The 19500-nt window shown below is 44.6% G+C and overlaps 1 protein-coding gene across 1 annotated transcript; it reads right to left on the reverse strand.

Moving 5' to 3' along the window:
* Positions 1-1974: 1974 nt before the first annotated feature.
* LOC115180377 (tetraspanin-12) lies at positions 1975-18237 on the reverse strand. Its single transcript, XM_029742426.1, has 9 exons — positions 18041-18237; positions 17692-17895; positions 17463-17603; positions 16889-16971; positions 16195-16330; positions 12090-12155; positions 5951-6058; positions 5613-5756; positions 1975-3180 (listed from the first exon to the last, which is right to left on the reverse strand). Exons 3-9 carry the CDS (start codon positions 17526-17528, stop codon positions 2848-2850), a joined length of 936 nt encoding a protein of 311 aa, XP_029598286.1. The 5' UTR covers positions 17529-17603; positions 17692-17895; positions 18041-18237; the 3' UTR covers positions 1975-2847.
* Positions 18238-19500: the final 1263 nt, after the last annotated feature.

A 19500-nucleotide genomic window follows, 5' to 3' on the forward strand; every position in this document is an offset into this window, starting at 1 on the left:
GGACCGCAGAGGGAAGGAAAAGCAGCCAACATGTGCTCAGCATATGTGCGAACTCCTTCAAGGCTGTTGGAAAAGCATTCCTCATTAAACTGGTTGAGAGAATGCCAAGAGTGTGCAAAGCTGTCATCAAGGCAAAGGGTGGCTACTTTGAAGAGTTTAAAATATAAAATATATTTAGATTTGTTTAACACTTTGCTTACTACATGATTCCATATGTGTTATTTCATAGTTTTGATGTCTTCACTATTATTCTACAATGTAGAAAATAGTAAAAATAAAGAAAAACCCTGGAATTAGTAGGTGTGTCCAAACTTTTGACTGTATGTGCTAGACAAGAGGAATGAAGAAGCTTACTGTCTGTACACCACACTGTTTCTCTCTCTCTCTCACACACACACACACACACACACACACACACACACACACACACACACACACACACACACACACACACACAGACGTATCCCACTAGGATGAATAAGTGAATTGACGTAGGAGGCAGAGAGGAGGGGAGAGAGAGCGACCAGCAAGAAAACAATATGTCTTTTGTAACCCACTGTGACAGCGGGGCCACACGCCTTTCCCTCTTTCATAAATCATATCTTTCACATTGTCAAGCAGCAAACAGAGCGAGGGAAGGAGGAAGGAGAAGGAGGGAGGGAGAGAGAGACAGCAGGGCCATCCATCCACCCTCCTCTTCTTCTAAACAGGCACTTTCTCCCCCTCCATCAAAAATATCTAAGAAAGTTGTTACTCAATATACGCTGGCCACCTCGCCTGTCTCTTTGAGACCTTGAACCAACCCATAACCACTTCCATACACACTTTCAGGCTTGTCCTTGCTGATCTGAAATGAGTGAAACTGTCAGAAAGCTGCCAACCTGGAGGGCTAGGTGTAGATGGGACTATACTGCTGATACCTTTCTAATCCTCGCTACTACTTTTAGTGCATCAGTTAGGAGTCAATGGCCTAAAGTTATGGGCATAGGGGTTAGTTTGGGATCGGCCTTTGCTTCTCCAATGAAGGGTATAGTTTTAAAGGGGACAACCTTCATTCACCCTGCCCATACAGTACATATCTGTCCCCAAGGAACCCTTAGGTTGGGACCAGCAGCATTTAAGCGTGACACCTCTGGAGTATCCTTGCTGAAAGCCATGGCAGACCAGAGTCCTTTGATGAGGGACTGCAAGGGGACACACAGCAAGGGGACACACTGCAAGGGGACACGTAGATAGAGGGCAAACACAAAATATAATCACCAGTGCCTTAAAGAATCTTAGGGGAAGTTTCTGACATTCAGTAGGTGATGACAGCTGCAGTTTATCGACTGCCCTTCTAGCAATAAATGCTATGGATTATCAATAGCACATTAATTGGGGAGGATGGGCTCACGGTAATGGCTGTAGCAGAATGAGTGGAATGGCATCAAACACATGGTTTCTATATGTTTGATGCCATTCTATTTGCTCCATTCCAGATATTATTATGAGTCATCCTCCTCTCAGCAGCCTCCACTGAAAGCAGGGTATGTTATTTCAAAATGAAAGACCCTACTCTCCCACATATCATTCTCATAGTTCTCCCAGAATTAATTCTGTTCCCTTCAAACGTATGATACGTTGTCATGACTTCCGCCGAAGTCGGTCCCTCTCCTTGTTCGGGCGGCGTTCGGCGGTCAACGTCACCGGGCCTTCTAGCCACCGCTGATCCACTTTTAATTTTCCATTTGTTTTGTCTTTGTTTTACACACCCTGATTTCAATCCCACAATTACTGTTTCATTATTTAACCCTCTGTTCCCCCATGGGTTTTTGTGAGTGATTGTTTATTGTATTTTCGCTCTGTCATGGTGTGCGTGTATTTGCTACTTTGTATATTTGACATTTTTGAGTAGGAGTATGTTGATTACTCATATCTGCTGTCCTGCGCCTGACTCTCTACACCAGCTACACATAGGACCCATTACATACGTGCTGTGTGGCGATGAAAGAACATTTTATTTTTCATCCCTAAGAGTGTCATGCTGACAGTGATCTGTATCAGAGAACAAACACTCAGTTGTGTTATTATTCCTTGGCAAACACACAGTATATTTCACAACCCCTCTTAAACGATTAAATGCACAGATTATTGTTTGAGCTGAAATGCATTATTCTCACAGAGCCAGAGATAAATAGCCAACATCATGTTCCATTTATAGTAGACAACGATAATACACTCTGACTGCTGCACATACGCTCATGAATATGGCTGAGTGGTTCTTGTTGATTCCAACAGGTCTGTGAAATGAAGACATACGATATTTCCAAATGTCCAGGTGAACTCAATTTCCTTGGTTCGGTGTGTTTTGAGTGAGATGAAGAGTTGACATGTCCTTACAGCAGTCGTTGGTGAACAGGTTTCATCCAGTCCGTGCTAGTCGTGATATTCCCAAACATTCCCAACGAGGAGGAGGGATATTGGGAAAACTACAACGATTCCCTCCCCTCCTCACTTCCGGATAGTGGTGACGCTACAGGTGCAAGCCTCGACTTAAAGAGTTATTTCGTTTCTGTGACAATTTCCAATCCCAGCTGTGACAAAATAGTCCTAAAAAGTCCCACAGTCCAGCATGTCATTGTCATGTTGTCCAATGGGAAAGAGATGGGGGGCATGGGGGTATTCACTCTCCTGTAACTGTGCCTTGTCTCTCTCATGTCTCCTACCCTCTTTTTCTCTCCCCCCATCCAGTCTCACACTTTCTCCTCATCCCCTTATTCTTTCCATCTCTCAGTGTCTGCGAAGTAGGGGTGAGGGGTGGTGTGAGGGGCAGATGGGTGGACAGTGTACCCCCACCCCCCTCCCCCTCTAGGACAGTGTCTCCATCTCAAACTGGGTGTGTCCATGTCCGTTAGATGTGGTCGCAGTATTGGACCAGGCCTCAACCGGGCGAGTGTTACCCGATTTAGGAGCCTCCCCTTGGGGTGGGTGGGTGAGGGTTAGAGGTCCAGGGTCGGTTCCTGGGGGGGGTTCGGGCGGGGTGGGCTCGGTGCGCTTGCGGTCGTAGTAGAGGGCCCAGAGCAGGGTTAGGGTCAGGGTCATGGCCAGAATCTGGGCCACTCCTATAGACACACCCAGGAAACGCAGCACATGCAGTTGCTTAGTCCCCCGGATGAAACTGTAGATCTTCGGCCCGCAGCCCTGTAGTACACACACACACACACACACACACACACACACACACACACACACACACACACACACACACACACACACACACACACACACACACACACAGACAAAGGGACACAATAAGGGCTTGTCCTTCAAGAGTTGAACCTTTTTCACGTTGAAATATGGCATACTTTTGATCCATGTTATATTAATGTTACATTCATGTAATATTCATGTCGTTTCAATGTTTCAGTCTGTCTGTCTCGACAGGGGCAGACCTCCCATACTAAGTCTGTGAGCTGTACATCTCCTGTAGGAACAAAATGAAAACGCTCTCTCATCCTATCACATGGATAACATGTACATGGAGAGAAAGAAACAGAGGGGGAGAGAGAGAGGGAGAAAGAGAGATGTAGGGGAAGAGAGGAAGACGGTTGAGAAGTGTGGAAAGAGAGGGAGTAGTAGTGGAGGTGTAGAAAGGCCAGTCTATTACTTCCTGACTGGGGGATATTCACTCTGTGGTGCTACATACCAGACTGAGCTGCTCTACACCTTACTGTTGCGAGAGAGAGAGAGAGAGAGAGAGAGAGAGAGAGAGAGAGAGAAAAGTATGAGGAAAGGAAAGTCCTGTGGAGAAAGGGTAGTAAACGTGGGGGGAGAGAGGCTGTGATAAAGAGAGAAAACAGACAGGAGATAGAAAGGATACTCCATACATTCCCCTTGACTCCCTCCTCTACTGACTGACTGACTCCCTCCTCTACTGACTGACTCATCCTCACAGCATCTCTTTGTCCCTCTGTATGCCTGGTTCTACTTAGTGAGGCGTAGCAGCAGCACACACACTTCATAAGAACCTCTCAGAGTTTACATTTAACACAATTAGTAGCCTCTCTCTCCCCCTTTTCCTGTATCAACACTCTCTTTACCTCCTGCTCCCTTTCCCCCACTTCCCTCTCTTTTTCCAGTGTCACAACCTCCCCTTTCACCACCCTCTACCTCCCTCTTTCCCAGGCATGCCTGTCCAGGTGTGTATTTTTGTTTATTATTTACAACGATGGTCTACACCGGCCAAACTTGGATGACGCTGGGCCAATTGTGCACCGCTCTATGGGACTACCAATCACGGCCAGTTGTGATACAGTCTGGATTCGAACCAGGTTGTCTGTAGTGACGCCTGAGATGAAGCGTCTTAGACCACTGCGCCACTTGGAAGCCCCTGTATGTGTATGTCAGGCAGGAACAGCCTGCTCACCCAGCACTTCTCACCCAGGTGACAATGGGCAGCCTGGCAGTCTGCACCGGGCACACCGGGCCTGCTAGAACCCTGCTAGAGCCACACCACTTTGCCTGGACCATGGGGAGGGGAACTGTTGCTAAGGCTAGGGTTAACAGTGTTGACTAAACACAGCAGACAGATATGTTGAGGCGGAGGTGGTCAGACTGGATAAAGGACAGGGATGGTTTGGGGTTAGACCAGGACAATGATTGAGCTGTAGATGGGGAGATGAGGGTGTTTCCCCTTGAGGAAAGAAGACTGAGTGTGTGCGGCCCTACCTTCCTGTCTGTCTGTCTGCCTGCCTGCCTGCCTGCCTGCCTGCCTGCCTGCCTGTTGCCTGCCTGCATGACTGCCTGTTTGCCTGCCCTACTGCCTGCCTACCTGCCTGCTTGTTTGCCTGTCTACCTACCTGCCTGTGTGTTTGTGTGGGTGTGTGAGAGAAAGGTGAGATATTAAAATAGGAATAGAGAGAGAGAGAGATTCTAGGGTGAAAGTTTGCTTGGTATTCTCTCTGTATCCTACTGGCAGGCTAGCTGGCATTGCTTGGCGTACCTCACCCCCTACTAGACTTTGTTTGTGTGTTCCCCTCAGCCCCGGACCACAGCATACCTTGTCCCCTGATGGGCTTGATGAGGCTTAATAGCTGCACTCTGTCGCAACAATCTGGCAACCGCAGCAGCCAGAAGGCACACTATGCTATCAAGCCTGTGATTGGCTCTAATTGAGTTGTATGGATTTCTCTCCACCATTGAACACGGCAGGTAATTTCAGGCTGCAAATAGTCATCCCATTGGAAACAGGTTGTTGTGAATGTATTAAGTGGAAAACTCAAACTCCAAGAAAATAATCTCCACTCCATTAAAAATGTAAGTAACCCATTTCAAAAAGTTTCTTGTTATTGTTTCTGTCTCTTCTGAACTAACAGGTTTACTCAGTTGGTGAATAGGAATACATAAGCCTGTGTGTCCCTTTCTGATGATGTCACAGGGGAAGGTACGTCAATGGCAATTGGCAGATCCACCTGGGACTACAGAGAGCCGTAATGATCACCTGTAATGATCCTAACCCTTTTCAGGGTGGGGTCAGAGGGTTCAGTAGGTGAACAGTTCACCAGAGGTCAAGCCACAACCTAACACTTACTATGAGGTCAGAGGGTCACTGGGGCACTCCTGGGGACACTCACCTCTTGGTAAAGGTCACTGAGGTCACGGTAGTGGGCGTGGCGAGCACATCCTGGATACTGATAGGAGCAGCAGGAGTCTGGTGGCCATTCCATCTCTGTCATCTCCAGCCAATCGGTGAAGTAGATGACCCCACAGCACTTAAACTGGGGAACACACAGTCAAAGAAAGTTTACATACATTAGCAACCCTTTATAACTAGCAATCTTGCATATTTAAGCACTAAAACACTAATAACCTCTCATAAATACATGTAATATCTTATTAAAATGTTGCTCTTGGGCTATGATATAAGTGTTTGTGTAGGATGTGTGTGACCTCTGGGGTAGTGACCTCTCACCTCAGTCTGGAAGGTGTTCCAGGTGTGTGTTAGCCACTGGTAACGCTGCAGGCCAAAGTTGGGCATCCTGGACTTCAGACTGATCATATCTGACCTCTGAACTGAGGGCTTGGACAGAACATAACAGTGTAACTCCATTAGGGCCCGACTAAAAAAAATCTTGGTCGACCGAGAGTCATCTGTTCTTTCGACCAATCGATTGGTCGAAATTTTCAAATGTGTATTTTTCCATATATAGGCACATCCTATGTGTTTTAATTAAATCAACTACAGGGCATTCGGAAAGAATTCAGACAATTTGACTTTTTACACATCTGGTTACATTACAGCCTTATTCTAAAATTGATTAAATTATTATTTTTTCTCATCAATCTACAAACAATACCTCATAATGACAAAGTGGAAACAGGTTTTTAGATTTTTTTTGTAAATGTATATAAAATAAAAAAACTGAAATAGTATTCAGACCGTTTGCTATGAGATTCAAAATTGAGCTCAGGTGCATCCTGTAATCATTGATCATCCTTGAGATGTTTCTACAACTTGACTGGAGTCAACCTGTGGTAAATTCAACAGATTGGACATGATTTGGAAAGGCACACACCTGTCTATATAAGGTCCCACAGTTGGCAGTGCATGTCAGAGCAAAAGCCATGCCATGAGGTCGAAAGAATTGTCCGTAGAGCTCAGAGACAGCATTGTGGCGAGGCACAGATCTGGAGAAGGAAAAGACATCTGCTGTATTGAAGGTCCCCAAGAACACAGTGGCCTCCATCATTCTTAAATGGAAGAAGTTTGTAACCACCAAAACTCTTCCTAGAGCTGGCCGACTGGCAAAACTGAGCAATCGGGGGAGAAGGGCCTTGGTCAGGGAGGTGACCAAGAACCCGATGGTCACTCTGAAAGAGCTCCAGAGTTCCTCTGTTGAGATGGGAGAACCTTCCAGAAGGACAACCATTTCTGCAGCACTCCACCAATCAGTGGTGGGAAAAGTACACAACTGTCATACTTGAATAAATGTAAAAGATACAGTAATAGAAAATGACTCAAGTAAAAGTGAGTCACCCAGTAAAATACTATTTGAGTAAAAGTTTAAAAGTATTTGGTTTTAAATATACTTAAGTATCAAAAGTAAATGTAATTGCTAAAATATACTTAAGTATAAAAAATAAAAGTAAAAGTATAAGTCATTTCAAATTTCTTATATTAAGCAAACCAGCAGGGCACGATTTTCTTGTTTTCTTTTTTATTTATTTACGGATAGCCATGGGCACTTTCCAACACTCATCATTTACAAATGAAGCATTTGTGTTTAATGAGTCTGCCAGATCACATGCAGTAGGGATGACCAGGGATTTTCTCTTCAAGAGCGTGAATTGGGCAATTTTCCTGTCCTGCCAATCATTCAAAAGTTAGTAGTACTTTTGGGTGTCAGGGAAAATGTATGGAGAAAGTACAAACTTTTCTTTAGGAATGTTGTGAAGTAAAAGTAAAAGCAGTCAAAAATATAAATAGTAAAGTAAAGTACAGATACCCAAAAAACAACTTAAGTAGTACTTTAAAGTATTTTTACTTAAGTTCTTCACACCACTGCCACAAATCAGGCCTTTATGGAAGAGTGGCCAGCAAAAGGCTCCTCAGCAAAAGGCACATGACAGCCTGCTGGAAGTTTCTGAAAAGGCACCTAAAGGACGCTCAGACAATAAGAAACAAGATTCTCTGGTCTGATGAAACCAAGATTGAACTCGTTGGCCTGAATGCTAAGCGTCACGTCTGGAGGGAAACTGGCACCATCCCTACTGTGGAGCATGGTGGTGGCAGCATCATGCTGTGGAGATGTTTTTCAGCGGCCGGGACTGGGAGACTACTGTAGTCAGGATCTAGGGAAAGATGAACGGAGCAAAGTATAGAGGTATTCTTGATGAAAACCTGCACCATCCCCTCTGTGCAGCGACGCTCCCCATCCAACCTGACAGAGCTTTAGAGGATCTGCAGAGAAGAATTGGAGAAACTCCCCAAATACAGGTGTGCCAAGCTTGTAGCATCATACCCAAGAAGACTCAAGGTTGTAATCGCTGCCAAAGGTGCTTCAACTGTCACGTCCTGACCGTAGAAAGCTGTTATTTTCTATGGTAGAGTAGGTCACGGCGTGACAGTTTTTTTTTCTAGTTTAGATTTTCTATGTTGCTATGTTCTATTTTTTGTATTTCTATGTTGGGCTTTTTTGGGATGATCTCCAATTAGAGGCAGCTGGTCATCGTTGTCTCTAATTGGAGATCATACTTAAGTTGTTGTTTTTCCCACCTGGGTTTTATGGGAGATTGTTTTGAGTAAGTGTATGTTGTAACTCTTCGTCACGGTTTGTTGTTTTGTTCATTCAGTTTATTTGTATGTATTGCATAGTTTCACAGTTTAATAAAGAAAATGTGGAACGATACACATGCTGCGCTTTGGTCCGCTCCTTCATCCTACGACAACCGTGACATCAACAAAGTACTGAGTAAACAGTCTGAATTCTTATGTAAATGTGATATCAGCTTTTTATTTTTAATACATTTGCAAATATTTCTAAAAAAAACTTTTTTTGCTTTGTCATTATGGGGTATTGTGTGTAGATCATTGAAAAAACAACAATTAATCAATTTTAGAATAAGGCTGTAATGTAACAAAATGTGGAAAAAGTCAAGGGGTCTGAATATTTTCCAAATGCACTGTATATGCAGTGAGCTTGTCTGATGCTTTACGCGCACTGTTTGATGAAATAATTAAGCCACACAAATGACTAGAAGGAGTCCAACCGCAATTTATTTGAGTGTGCCGGGCCGGGCTCAGACTTTCTGCGCTGTATTTAAAAAAATGAGTGACTAGCACCTGTTGTCTCTCTCTCCCTGCTGCAACGACCACCACATAACATCAACAGTGTTTATCGCGCTGTCCGTGTTGCTGAAACAGCAACATAATTCCAGCCATTTCTGACTGAAAAGTTCTGTTACCGAAATCCCTAATTTGTTTAGGAAAAACAGTCCCGATTCTCTCAACCCTTGCTCTCTTTACGTGACACATGAATGCATCGCATGCACGTGACCATTATGACCTATAGCATATCATTATCACACCAATAACTTGGTTATGACAAACTCTGAACACCCTAACACACGTGACAGCAAAATGGATGCAAAGAACATGACAAGTAAACTCGAAACGGGGGAATGTTAACTGGTTGCTCAGGAGGTAAAAAATGGGTGGAATGATTTTGACTAGTTGTGGAAAATACTGGAGATCAAGAAGAAGAAGGTAAGGAGCAAGCTGTGTGTGCATATTATCTGCGCCAAACTGGAGCTGTTAGATTACAATATCATTTCTCTGACCGTTTGGAACAATGTCAACGACACTAAATAAATGATAAGCATAACAGAGTGTCTGTTGTAATTTCCAAAATGGAACCGTTTATTTATTGTTTATGCTAAGTATTCAAAGTTCGCATTATTTTATTTTAAAATTAAAATGGTTGATTGCATTTCAAATCGTGAATGACTCATATGCTGTGTGATGACATGAACGGATGAATGATTGATTGATTGATACAGTACTATAGCTTATATAAGTATTGAAATATAGGCCTAAGTAAGTTACGGTATCAAGTCCTAACAGGACGCGCTCTTAGGCCTGCAGCTCGATGGAGGTTATACAAGGCTACTATACTAAGCCTACTAATGATAACGACATTACTTATTATAATACTAACGATGATCATAACAATAATAGTAACACCAACAATAAGAAGGAGATCAAGGAAAAAGGAGGGTTATTATTATTATAATAAATATAATTTGTCTGATCATTTGGAACAGTGTAAACAACACTAAATTAATTATAAATAATACCAGAGAGGCGGATTTAACGAGATAAAAAAAAAAGTGTAAAGCCTTTATTACAGCATAGCAAAGATTAAACAACAGCCAATTTGTTAAATTATTTAACAGACATGTTGTGGTTGGTGCTCAGGAAGGCTTGGTGCTCACAGAATCAGTATGCTATTAACCAAACACTCAAACAGGCAATATAAGCAGGATGTGTATTATTTTTGTAAATATATATGGATGATTTATAAAGCTTATTATAACGGCTATTGATTATAGACCTAATTAAGTTGTGATTTCCTCTCTCCTCGCTTTTCTTAGACAATTAAGGCAAAGGCTGTTTTCTCTGCCTCCACAGCATTGTTCTCAACACCAATAAGCTGGTTAGCTTTGCTATTATGCACATAGCGACAACAGCACACTGATCTGTTTCAGAACCGGGAACAGCGACCACTATCCAACACGGGAGAAACCGAATTTGTTATAAAATGATATTATTTTGATTAGTGTTGCACCATTGTTCCTACTTAATATAAACATATACCATTTCAGTAGCACGTGTCTTAGAGTGCTGGACTGTACCATCCCCACGACCTCCACAATGGTTCAGTCCACTCAGACAGGCGTGAATCAGACAGGTGTCTTGTACACCATGATATTTTATTTTTGCTACTGCTCGACTAAAGAAATCTCGGTCGACCAACAGCCTATCGACCAAACAATCGACCAGTCTTCTAAATGGGGTCAGCCCTAAACTCAACTTCAGCTGAGAACATTTCATGTACAGCTCATGTATTATTGTCACAAGACACTAAACAGAAAGCCCTGAAACCATATTGGAGCAACAGTCACAGTGCTGTATATTTAGCTATCAGCTCTCTGTTTCAAGCCTAGTTATATAGTCCAATCCTTTGACCATACCTCAAATATTTTCAAACACACAACTTCTGTGTCTCTCCTCTAGTGTTTCTCAGGCCTCCAACACTCCAGTATGTAGTTGCTGAGGTTGACAACGGCTTGTTGTCTAAACAATTACCCCTGTCTGGGCTCTGGGGAACCAGACCAGAGCTGTTCCGCAGACCCACAGTATGACACACTTAGCATGCATAACTCATCCCCCTCTCCTCTCCTCTCCTCTCCTCTCCTTTCCAATAAAACATCCACCTAACTCACCCTTGGGCCTCCCTCCCCTCCTCCTTCCTCTCTCCTTCACTCTTTATCCCTCTCTCCTCTAGTCTTGTAATGAGATTGTGATAAGCATAATATGACCCAGGTTACCCAGAATTCCCCTGAGGCCAGGTCGGTGCTACCTTGGTGCTACCCTAGCAGGGTTCTGATAAAGGACAAGGCACAAAGACCACAATACCCACAACCCCCCCCCCCCCCCGCGGCATGGCAGGTATGTCACACAGAGGGAGGCGGGTGGCACTGTGGACTCAAAGGCCAGGTGCTGGTGCTAAACACACACACATCCTCAGGCTTGTAGCCAAGTACCAAACACACACACCTTTCTCAGTTTGCCATACACACTGCTCTAGCCAGTGACCAGGTGCTGCACACACACAGACACAAACACACCTGCGCGGTTGGAGCGAGTCCCACCTACTGTGATGGGACATCAAAGCCACTGTGGGCTCTTTCATGGTGGAGAGATAAGCCCCTGGCCCAGTGGAGGGGCAGCCCTGTAGGGGAGAACCTGTTGTAATAGAGAGCCCTGCCCATTGTGTTCAAACACCCACACCCTGAGTAGGAGGGAGAGAGGAGGGATGGGAACGGGGGACACAATTATACCCTATCTCAGGGGTATTCAACTCTTACCCTACGAGGTCCAGAGCCTGCTGGTTTTCTGTTCTACCTGATAATGAATTGCACCCACCTGGTGTCCCAGATCTAAATCAGTCCCTGATTAAAGGGGAACAATGAAAAAACCGCAGTGGAACCTGGTTGCACCCAACAACGCTTTAGGGACATTGTGGAATTTTGAGACGCTGGACGTTTCTTTCAGTTTCGATTTTTTGGTTGTTCATATATAGCACCAGTACATTTTCCTGTGCTCTTTGACCTGTGGACTGCACTGGTCATGTTGTTTATTGGGTAGCCCTAGTAAGCAGAGAAAGAGGCGAGCTCTCTGAGCAGAGCAGAACATGACTGGCATTTATGTTTATTCATAGCACAGAACAAAATATAGACAGCCTATAAGGACAGCCCCCACACATAGAGCTGCAGCATAGAGCTGCAGCATAGAGATACAGCATATAGAAAATCAGTGCCGCACTCACCTCGTCATACGTCCACACCCCACTGGCCAACTCTACACAGAAGATCACCAACAGACTGCCAAAGTACTGAGGAGAGAGAAGGAGAGAGACAGAGAGAGAGACAGAGAGAGAGGGAGAGAGAGAGAGGGAGAGAGGGGAGAGAGAGAGTGAGAGACAGAGAGAGAGAGTGAGAGAGAGAGAGAGAGAGAGAGGGGGAGAGGGAGGGGAGAGAGAGATAGAGAGAGAGAGAGGGAGAGAGAGAGAGGGGAGAGAGAGAGTGAGAGAGAGGGAGAGAGACAGAGAGAGAGAGAGAGACAGACAGAGAGAGAGAGAGAGAGAGGGAGAGAGAGAGATAGAGAGAGAGAGAGAGACAGACAGACAGCGAGAGAGAGACAGAGAGAGAGAGGGAGAGAGAGAGAGAGAGAGAGAGAGAGAGAGAGAGAGAGATCATGTTAGTGTTGAGGCTAGACAGAGATGTACTGTGTAGTGTCTTGTCTGAGTGATTGATCGTCATGGTGGGAGAAAGTGCTTTCACACACAATGAGTAGTGATGTTATGTTCTTCAATCTCCAGACGCCTGTTCCACTCATGTCACATACACGCACATACATACTGACACACATTGCACACACACACAACACACACACACACCGATTTCCAAAATTTCACATAAACAAAAAACATGAAAATGTTCCATCTTTCAGACTTCAGACAAACACCCTCACACACACACACACACACACACACACACACACACACACACACACACACACACACACACACACACACACACACACACACACACACACACACACACACACACACAGGTCTTATGAAGAGTAATGTGTGTGTCATGTTAATGGTACAGGGTATGTCTGACAGCCTGTTTGTTTGGAGTGTAAATATTATTGGCAGACAGATGGTTCTGCCTCGCCTTTGTTAGTGCTATACTCCATTTAGAGCAGGCCAGTCCCAAACAGCACAGACACACACACACTCACACACCTCTCACCCAGAAACTCATCTCACCACTCAAAAACATCTCCCCTGTCTTCTTCTCTCTCAGAGTGTGACCTTTTCACCCTTCGAACCCCCCTTTAACACACTCATTCCTACACATACCAAACATACACAAACAGTACTTCAATACTTCACCATTCTACAAGGACAATTTCCAGGTGTGAAGAGAATATGAAACTTCTCTTGACCCCTTCTAGCTTCAATATACACTGAGTGTACAAAACATTAAGAACACCTGCTCTTACCATGACATAGACTGACCAGGTGAATCCAGGTGAAAGCTATGATCCCTTATTGGTGTCACTTGTTAAATCCACTTCAATCAGTGTAGATGAAGGGAGGAGACAGGTAAAGAAGGATTTTTAAGTTTGAGACAATTGAGACATGGATTGTGTATGTGTGCCATTCAGAGGATGAATGGGCAAGACAAAATATTTAAGTGCCTTTGAAGAGGGCATGGTAGTAGGTGCCAAGTGTTTAAGGGGGGCCAAAAACTGCAACGCTACTGGGCTTTTCACGCTCAACAGTTTCCTGTGTGTATCAAGAATGGACCACCACTCAAAGAACATCCAGCCAATTTGACACAACTGTGGTAAGCATCGGAGTCAACACAGGGCAGCAGCCCTGTGGAACGCTTTCAACACCTTGTAGAGTCCATGTCCCAACGAAATTGAGGGAAAAGGGGGTGCAACTCAATATTAGGAAGGCGTTCTTAATATTTTGTGCACTCAGTGTATTACCTTTCTCACAAAGATGTGTCTTTATGTTTCACACATTTCATTTCAGGGAGGAAGCTCTCTCTATCTCTATCTCTCTCTCTCACACACACACACACACACACACACACACACACACACACACACACACTGAGGTTAGAGGAGGGTTGCAGTTGTTTGAATGGAATGTCAAGGCTTCCAAGAATGGATTTCCTCCTGTGTAGAGAGACTTACAGCATATTTCTGATACTCAATTAACACGTAGACAAGGGCGAGAGAGGGAAGACGGGGAAAGAGAGGTGGAGGAACGACAGAGTGAGAGGGCGAGAGGGGGAGAGGTATAAGTTTAGGCTAAGGGGGGATTTGTTTGGCGTCTTTAAGGAGGGACTATTTTTAAGCGACCTTTCTACGTGTTCGCTGGAACAGCTTCTCAGATTAACTTAAGACCCTGCAGTCATCCCTAACATACCCCCAATATCCCACAACGCACCACTGCATGCATTTAAACATCTACAAACATCCCAACAACCGCTCAGAGACTCTAAATGGACGCTTTGACGCTTTTCACTAGCTTAATCCACAAAAGAAACACAACTATCTATAACATATAAAGGTTTTAACTGAGCTTAAAGCCAGGCACCATCAATTGCCCACCACAGCTATGATTGAATAGGGAAGGGGGAGGGGTGTTAATCAGGTAGAGAGCAGAGTTGGGGCGGTGGGGGGCATTCCTCTGAAAGGGACGCCCCAGCTGGTGAATGGGTGCGTGGGTAACCCAAGCGCCACTCACCCCTCTCAGCCACCTCTCCATAAGCGGGCAAAGACGGGTGGGATAGCGTTACCCATTGTCCCTCTCAACCGAGATAATATTGTCTCCGCAGTGCGCCAGCGAAACACAAGAATGCCAGGGCAGAGTTGCAAGGAGAGAGGGATGAATGAAGTCCCAATGGAGGGGTGGACAAAGCGTGAGGGAGACCCAGAATCCAGGCACTTTGGTCGGGGAGAGACTGACACAGGGAGCCCATCCCTCTCCGTCTCCCCACACAGCACACCTGGGAGATAGAGCCACATAACAGGCGCCACCCCACCCTTTCCGATGTCCTGCCCGTCCAATCTATAGGAATATGAGTAATCATGTACCTGCCCTGTTATAGCTTTTGTATGCATGACACAATTGGTCAACGGAAATAGTGCATTATGCTGCCACGATTGCTTCTGTATGGGAATACATGTTATGTATGCAACACATGTGTAGTAGAGTAATGATCCGTAGCACATGCTCTGTAAGCACAGAGATTATACATTGTTTAGTCATCTGTATGCATGGTTGGATGGAAATAGATTTTTGGGGGGTTGTCTCTCTCTCTCTTTTCTGTACCTCAGTGGGTTTCTCTCTCCCTCTCCTTCACCTGCTCTGGCTCAATCTACCTCTTTACCTCCTTTCTTTCATCCCTGTTTCTCTTTCAATTCTCTCTTTTTGTTGTCCCACACTGACAGTGGTGAGTGATTGAGATAATCACACCCTTATCTGTCCATCTCTCTCCCTCGCTCTCTCTTTCTCTCTCTCCCTCCCTCCCTCTCTCCCCCTCCTTCTCTCTGGCCATCCATCAGTGCCCAGGGTACCATTACTCAGGCAGGCTCAGACAGCAGCAGCGGTGAATAGTTTTACAGCTGTACTTTTCCACAGGAGCGCCATTCCGCAACCCCGGCAACATCACCTCACCAGGGCCTCGCTCGCTCAGAAGGCAGCCCCGCGCGAGGGGGGCGTTCGCTAACACAAGATGCGGCGCAACACGCTTACGGGATGATGAATGACCATTGTGGCGCTGCATCGGATGAGTAACGGCTGTAAAATCGAGGGGGAATTCTCGTTGCATCTCCCTCCGGTGTATGAACGGTGGAACTACGCGACTGTGTGGCTGTTGGGTGAATTTACAGGCCTGTTCCAGGGTTTACGAGGGCACAATAATATGACTTTATTGAGCTGTAGAGGACATCAGGCTGTTACAGATGATGGGGGAAATAGCACATGAAGATAGATAGGGAGGGCTACTGTGCGTGCGTGCGTGCGTACGTGCGTGCGTGTGTGTGTGTGCGTGTATGTATTTCAAGGTTGTATAAATGTGTAACTAACACCGATAGCTAAAGAAAACCTGACAGATCTACAGCAATTACAACCCGCTTCTCCAATTAAACCGAGCTCATCCCAGTTTCCACACACACACACGCATACATACATACATACATACATACATACATACATACATACATACACACACACACACACACACACACACACACACACACACACACACACACACACACACACACACACACACACACATACATACACACACGCAAACACACGTTCATTTCATTCAGACACGTACCCAGGACAGGAGTAGAAGGTTGCATTTCAGTGTGCCGCAGTAGCCCACCATGGCCACGATGATAAGAAAACAACACACTGCAATGATGACGGGATGGACAGCCGGAGAATACGTGAGAACTGCTGCTTCCTCCAGCCTACAGATAGAGAGAGGGGGAGAGGGGGGGGTCATTTGGCAGACTTTTTGTTTATTTATCCATCCTGCTATTGCTCTCCCTCTCCCCTCCCTCTTCTCTCCCCCTCTCTCTCTCTCCCTGTGTGGCCTGTTGCATTATTATTTATTAATACAGCAGCCAGAAGTTAATAGTGATAACACTCCGTAGGAATGTGGATCTCCTCTGCCGCAGCAGTTACTGTCAGGGGCCAGCGAGGGGTGAGATGGTGATCTGTGGACAGGTCTAGGTGATGAGAAACTGTTGAATTAAAAAAGTTATGCCGTTGATGATTTGTGGAAAGGTTTCCAGGTATGAGTCGAGGTGATTTGTTGAGGAAGTCAGGTATATTATCCAACAGCCCTCCTCTCGTTATCAGTCTCCTTCCTCCTCTATTCTCATTCTCTTCTTATTTACTGCTCCAGCTCATATATACTAATTATCTTCCTCTCCCGCTTTCTCCCTGTTATCTCCCTCCTGTCTTTCCCAGTACCTGCCCACTGCCCACTGAGAGGTGTCAACATTGAGATCCATATCACTCACCTGGTGTGGGCCGTCAAGGTGAGTACAGTGTTCAGGTAGTCCCTGAGCCAAGCAGCCACCCCCAGGACACATATCGACATGAGCTGAGGGAGCAAAATACACATAGAGAGAGATAGAACACACAGACACACACATTACACACAGACACACACATTACACACAGACACACACACATACCATTACAGTTTTATTAAGTAGGCCTACAGTAAACACTTCCACTCAAAATATGTTTTGTCTGAAAATGCTTATGGCAGTGAAATATAATCCAGGGACTTGGTATGGCAACAAAATGTTGCCTAGGGGGCATTTTGTCATGTGTTAAACACTTGCATAATCCACTACAACAACCCTGGAGCACTTATCAATTTTAATGGCCTATAAATACCATGCACTAGAATGCCAAACATGCAGTTTGTGCATTCTTAGGATGCAAATTGCACATTTGTTTTTCTGCGCCTTGGAGGCAGGCATTGAGGTGGATGGATGGGGGAGGGGGGGGATAAAGTTGTCTGCATTGTGTAGCATGAGCGCGGGCACAACCCAGCCACCTGTTGGGGGTCTCCGCTTCTCTTACCCAGAAGAGTAAATTGATAGCGTAGAGCAGGCAGCGCAGGCACCTCACCGCGTCCTCGCGAGCCATTCTGAGCGCAACAGCAACCGATGGCTAAAACAGGACTCCTCATCCTAACCCGCGTCACCATGGCAACATCATTAACTAAAAGGAAAATACATCAATTTAATTGGGATTATTAGTCTGTACCATGAACACAAAACGAGTTCTCAGTGTTCCGTGTTAAACATACCAGGTTTACATGTCTCTGTGCGTTCTGCGCGCGCCTTTCCAATGACTTGTTTTAGCAGCCTAGGTAGATCCGTGGGAAGTTCCAGAAAGCATTCACAACAGGTGGTTTCTTACTTTCCCCAGTCCAGGAATGATGGAGTGTGTGGATGAGCGCTCAGCGGTGCTGACATATCCAAATCAATCATCACTCACTTAGCAAGGTATACTGCGAAAACAGATCCAAAACATTACAACAAAACAACTTCTTATCAGGGCTTTTGCGCCAAATGAACATAATCCATTTGGTTAAATTATTAATGTTCAGCACTCCTTTGACTCCCAGAGCAAACGTCAAACACTAAAAATCATACCATTGCACAGCAGCCTAAATTAAAACAAATAAAATAAAACTTCAGTTGCGCACGTAGACACTGATTCCCAAAATCGATCTCTCCACAAATACAATCCCCCGGTGGCGCTATGATAGGCCTAGCCTACCTATCGTACAATTCAGAGTGCCGAGTTAGTTCTGCGCTGTCAGTTCAACTTTTCCATGTTTGAGTGGTCAAAACTCAAATCGCAGTTTGTTCTGTGTCATCCAAAGAGGTTGTCCGCGGGGTCCTAGCGCTTTGCCTGATTGCTTTGTAGGAGCAACAACAGCAGCAGCAGCAACAGCAGGGCTATGGGTCTTTAGGGGGAAATGGAATGTGGACAGCTTTCCGCCTCCGAGATATAGCATACATAGGTCAAGAGGTCACATCTAGAGAGACTATTATCATCTGGAGTAAATGTGGGATGGGACTTCATCATGGGACTTCACTGGAGAGAGCAACAATAACGCTGTAATAAGTGTCACCCCTTTCCCACAGGTGTGCATGGCTATTCTATTATATTCTGTAGTATTCTATTCTGTTATATTCTATTCTGTTATATTCTATTCTGTTATATTCCCTGTGGGATGACATTACATAAGCCCATGCATACTCTTCTTGATACATATTGTTGATGATGTAGTGTATTAATAAAGGTGTCAATCTTTCAGTTATGAAACACTGAGCATATCTCAGACATCTAAAGATTTCATTAGATAATCCGATTATTGGTTAGTCTCTCTCTATCCCTGTCGATTCTGAGCTCATTCTAAGAAAACACATGAATGAAAAAGGGGAAGGAATGAGTTACTCCATAGGCTACATAATCAACAATTAAAAAGAGGAACAATAGACTCAGGTCGGCAGGCATTGTTATCTTCATTTATTGTCTTTCGATCTGTTTTGAATGTCCACAGTCTGGCCATGAACCAAATGGGATTGATCAGCTTTAAAAAGCTTTATTGTTAGAGATGCACACAATAAAATAGACTCCCATTAATATAGATTGTCATTGTTTTGGATGAACAGACAAAACAAAATGCTCATGAATCCCTACTATAGACCTACAGTGCCTTCAGAAAGTATTCACACCCCTTGACTTTTTCCACATTTTGTGTTAGTCAGAATTAAAAAATAAAAAATTAACATTTTGATTTTTTGTCAATTGCCTACACACAATACCTCATAATATTGTCAAAGTGGAATACTGTTTTTGGATTTTTTAAGTATTCAAACCCTTTGTTATTTAGGCAAGCCTAAATAAGTTCAGGAGTAGAAATGTGCTTAACAAGTCACAATAAGTTGCATGGACTCACTCTGTGTGCAATAATAGCGTTTAACATGATTTTTAAATGACTACCTCATCTCTGTACCTCACACATACAATTATCTGTAAGGTCTCTCAGTCGAGCAGTGAATTTCAAACACTGATTCAACCACAAAGACCAGGGAGGTTTTCC

This window comes from Salmo trutta, chromosome 40 (genome assembly GCF_901001165.1).
Source record: "Salmo trutta chromosome 40, fSalTru1.1, whole genome shotgun sequence".
NCBI classification, from domain to species: Eukaryota; Metazoa; Chordata; class Actinopteri; order Salmoniformes; family Salmonidae; genus Salmo; species Salmo trutta.

Coding starts and splice junctions, on each gene's coding strand:
- LOC115180377 (XM_029742426.1), bottom strand. CDS start 17,528: ATGGCTCGCGAGGACGCGGTGAGGTGCCTGCGCTGCCTGCTCTACGCT. Junction 16,972..17,462: donor CTATCAATTTACTCTTCTGG/GTAAGAGAAGCG, acceptor TTGCTCCCTCAG/CTCATGTCGATATGTGTCCT. Junction 12,156..16,194: donor ACCTTCTACTCCTGTCCTGG/GTACGTGTCTGA, acceptor CTCTCTCCTCAG/TACTTTGGCAGTCTGTTGGT.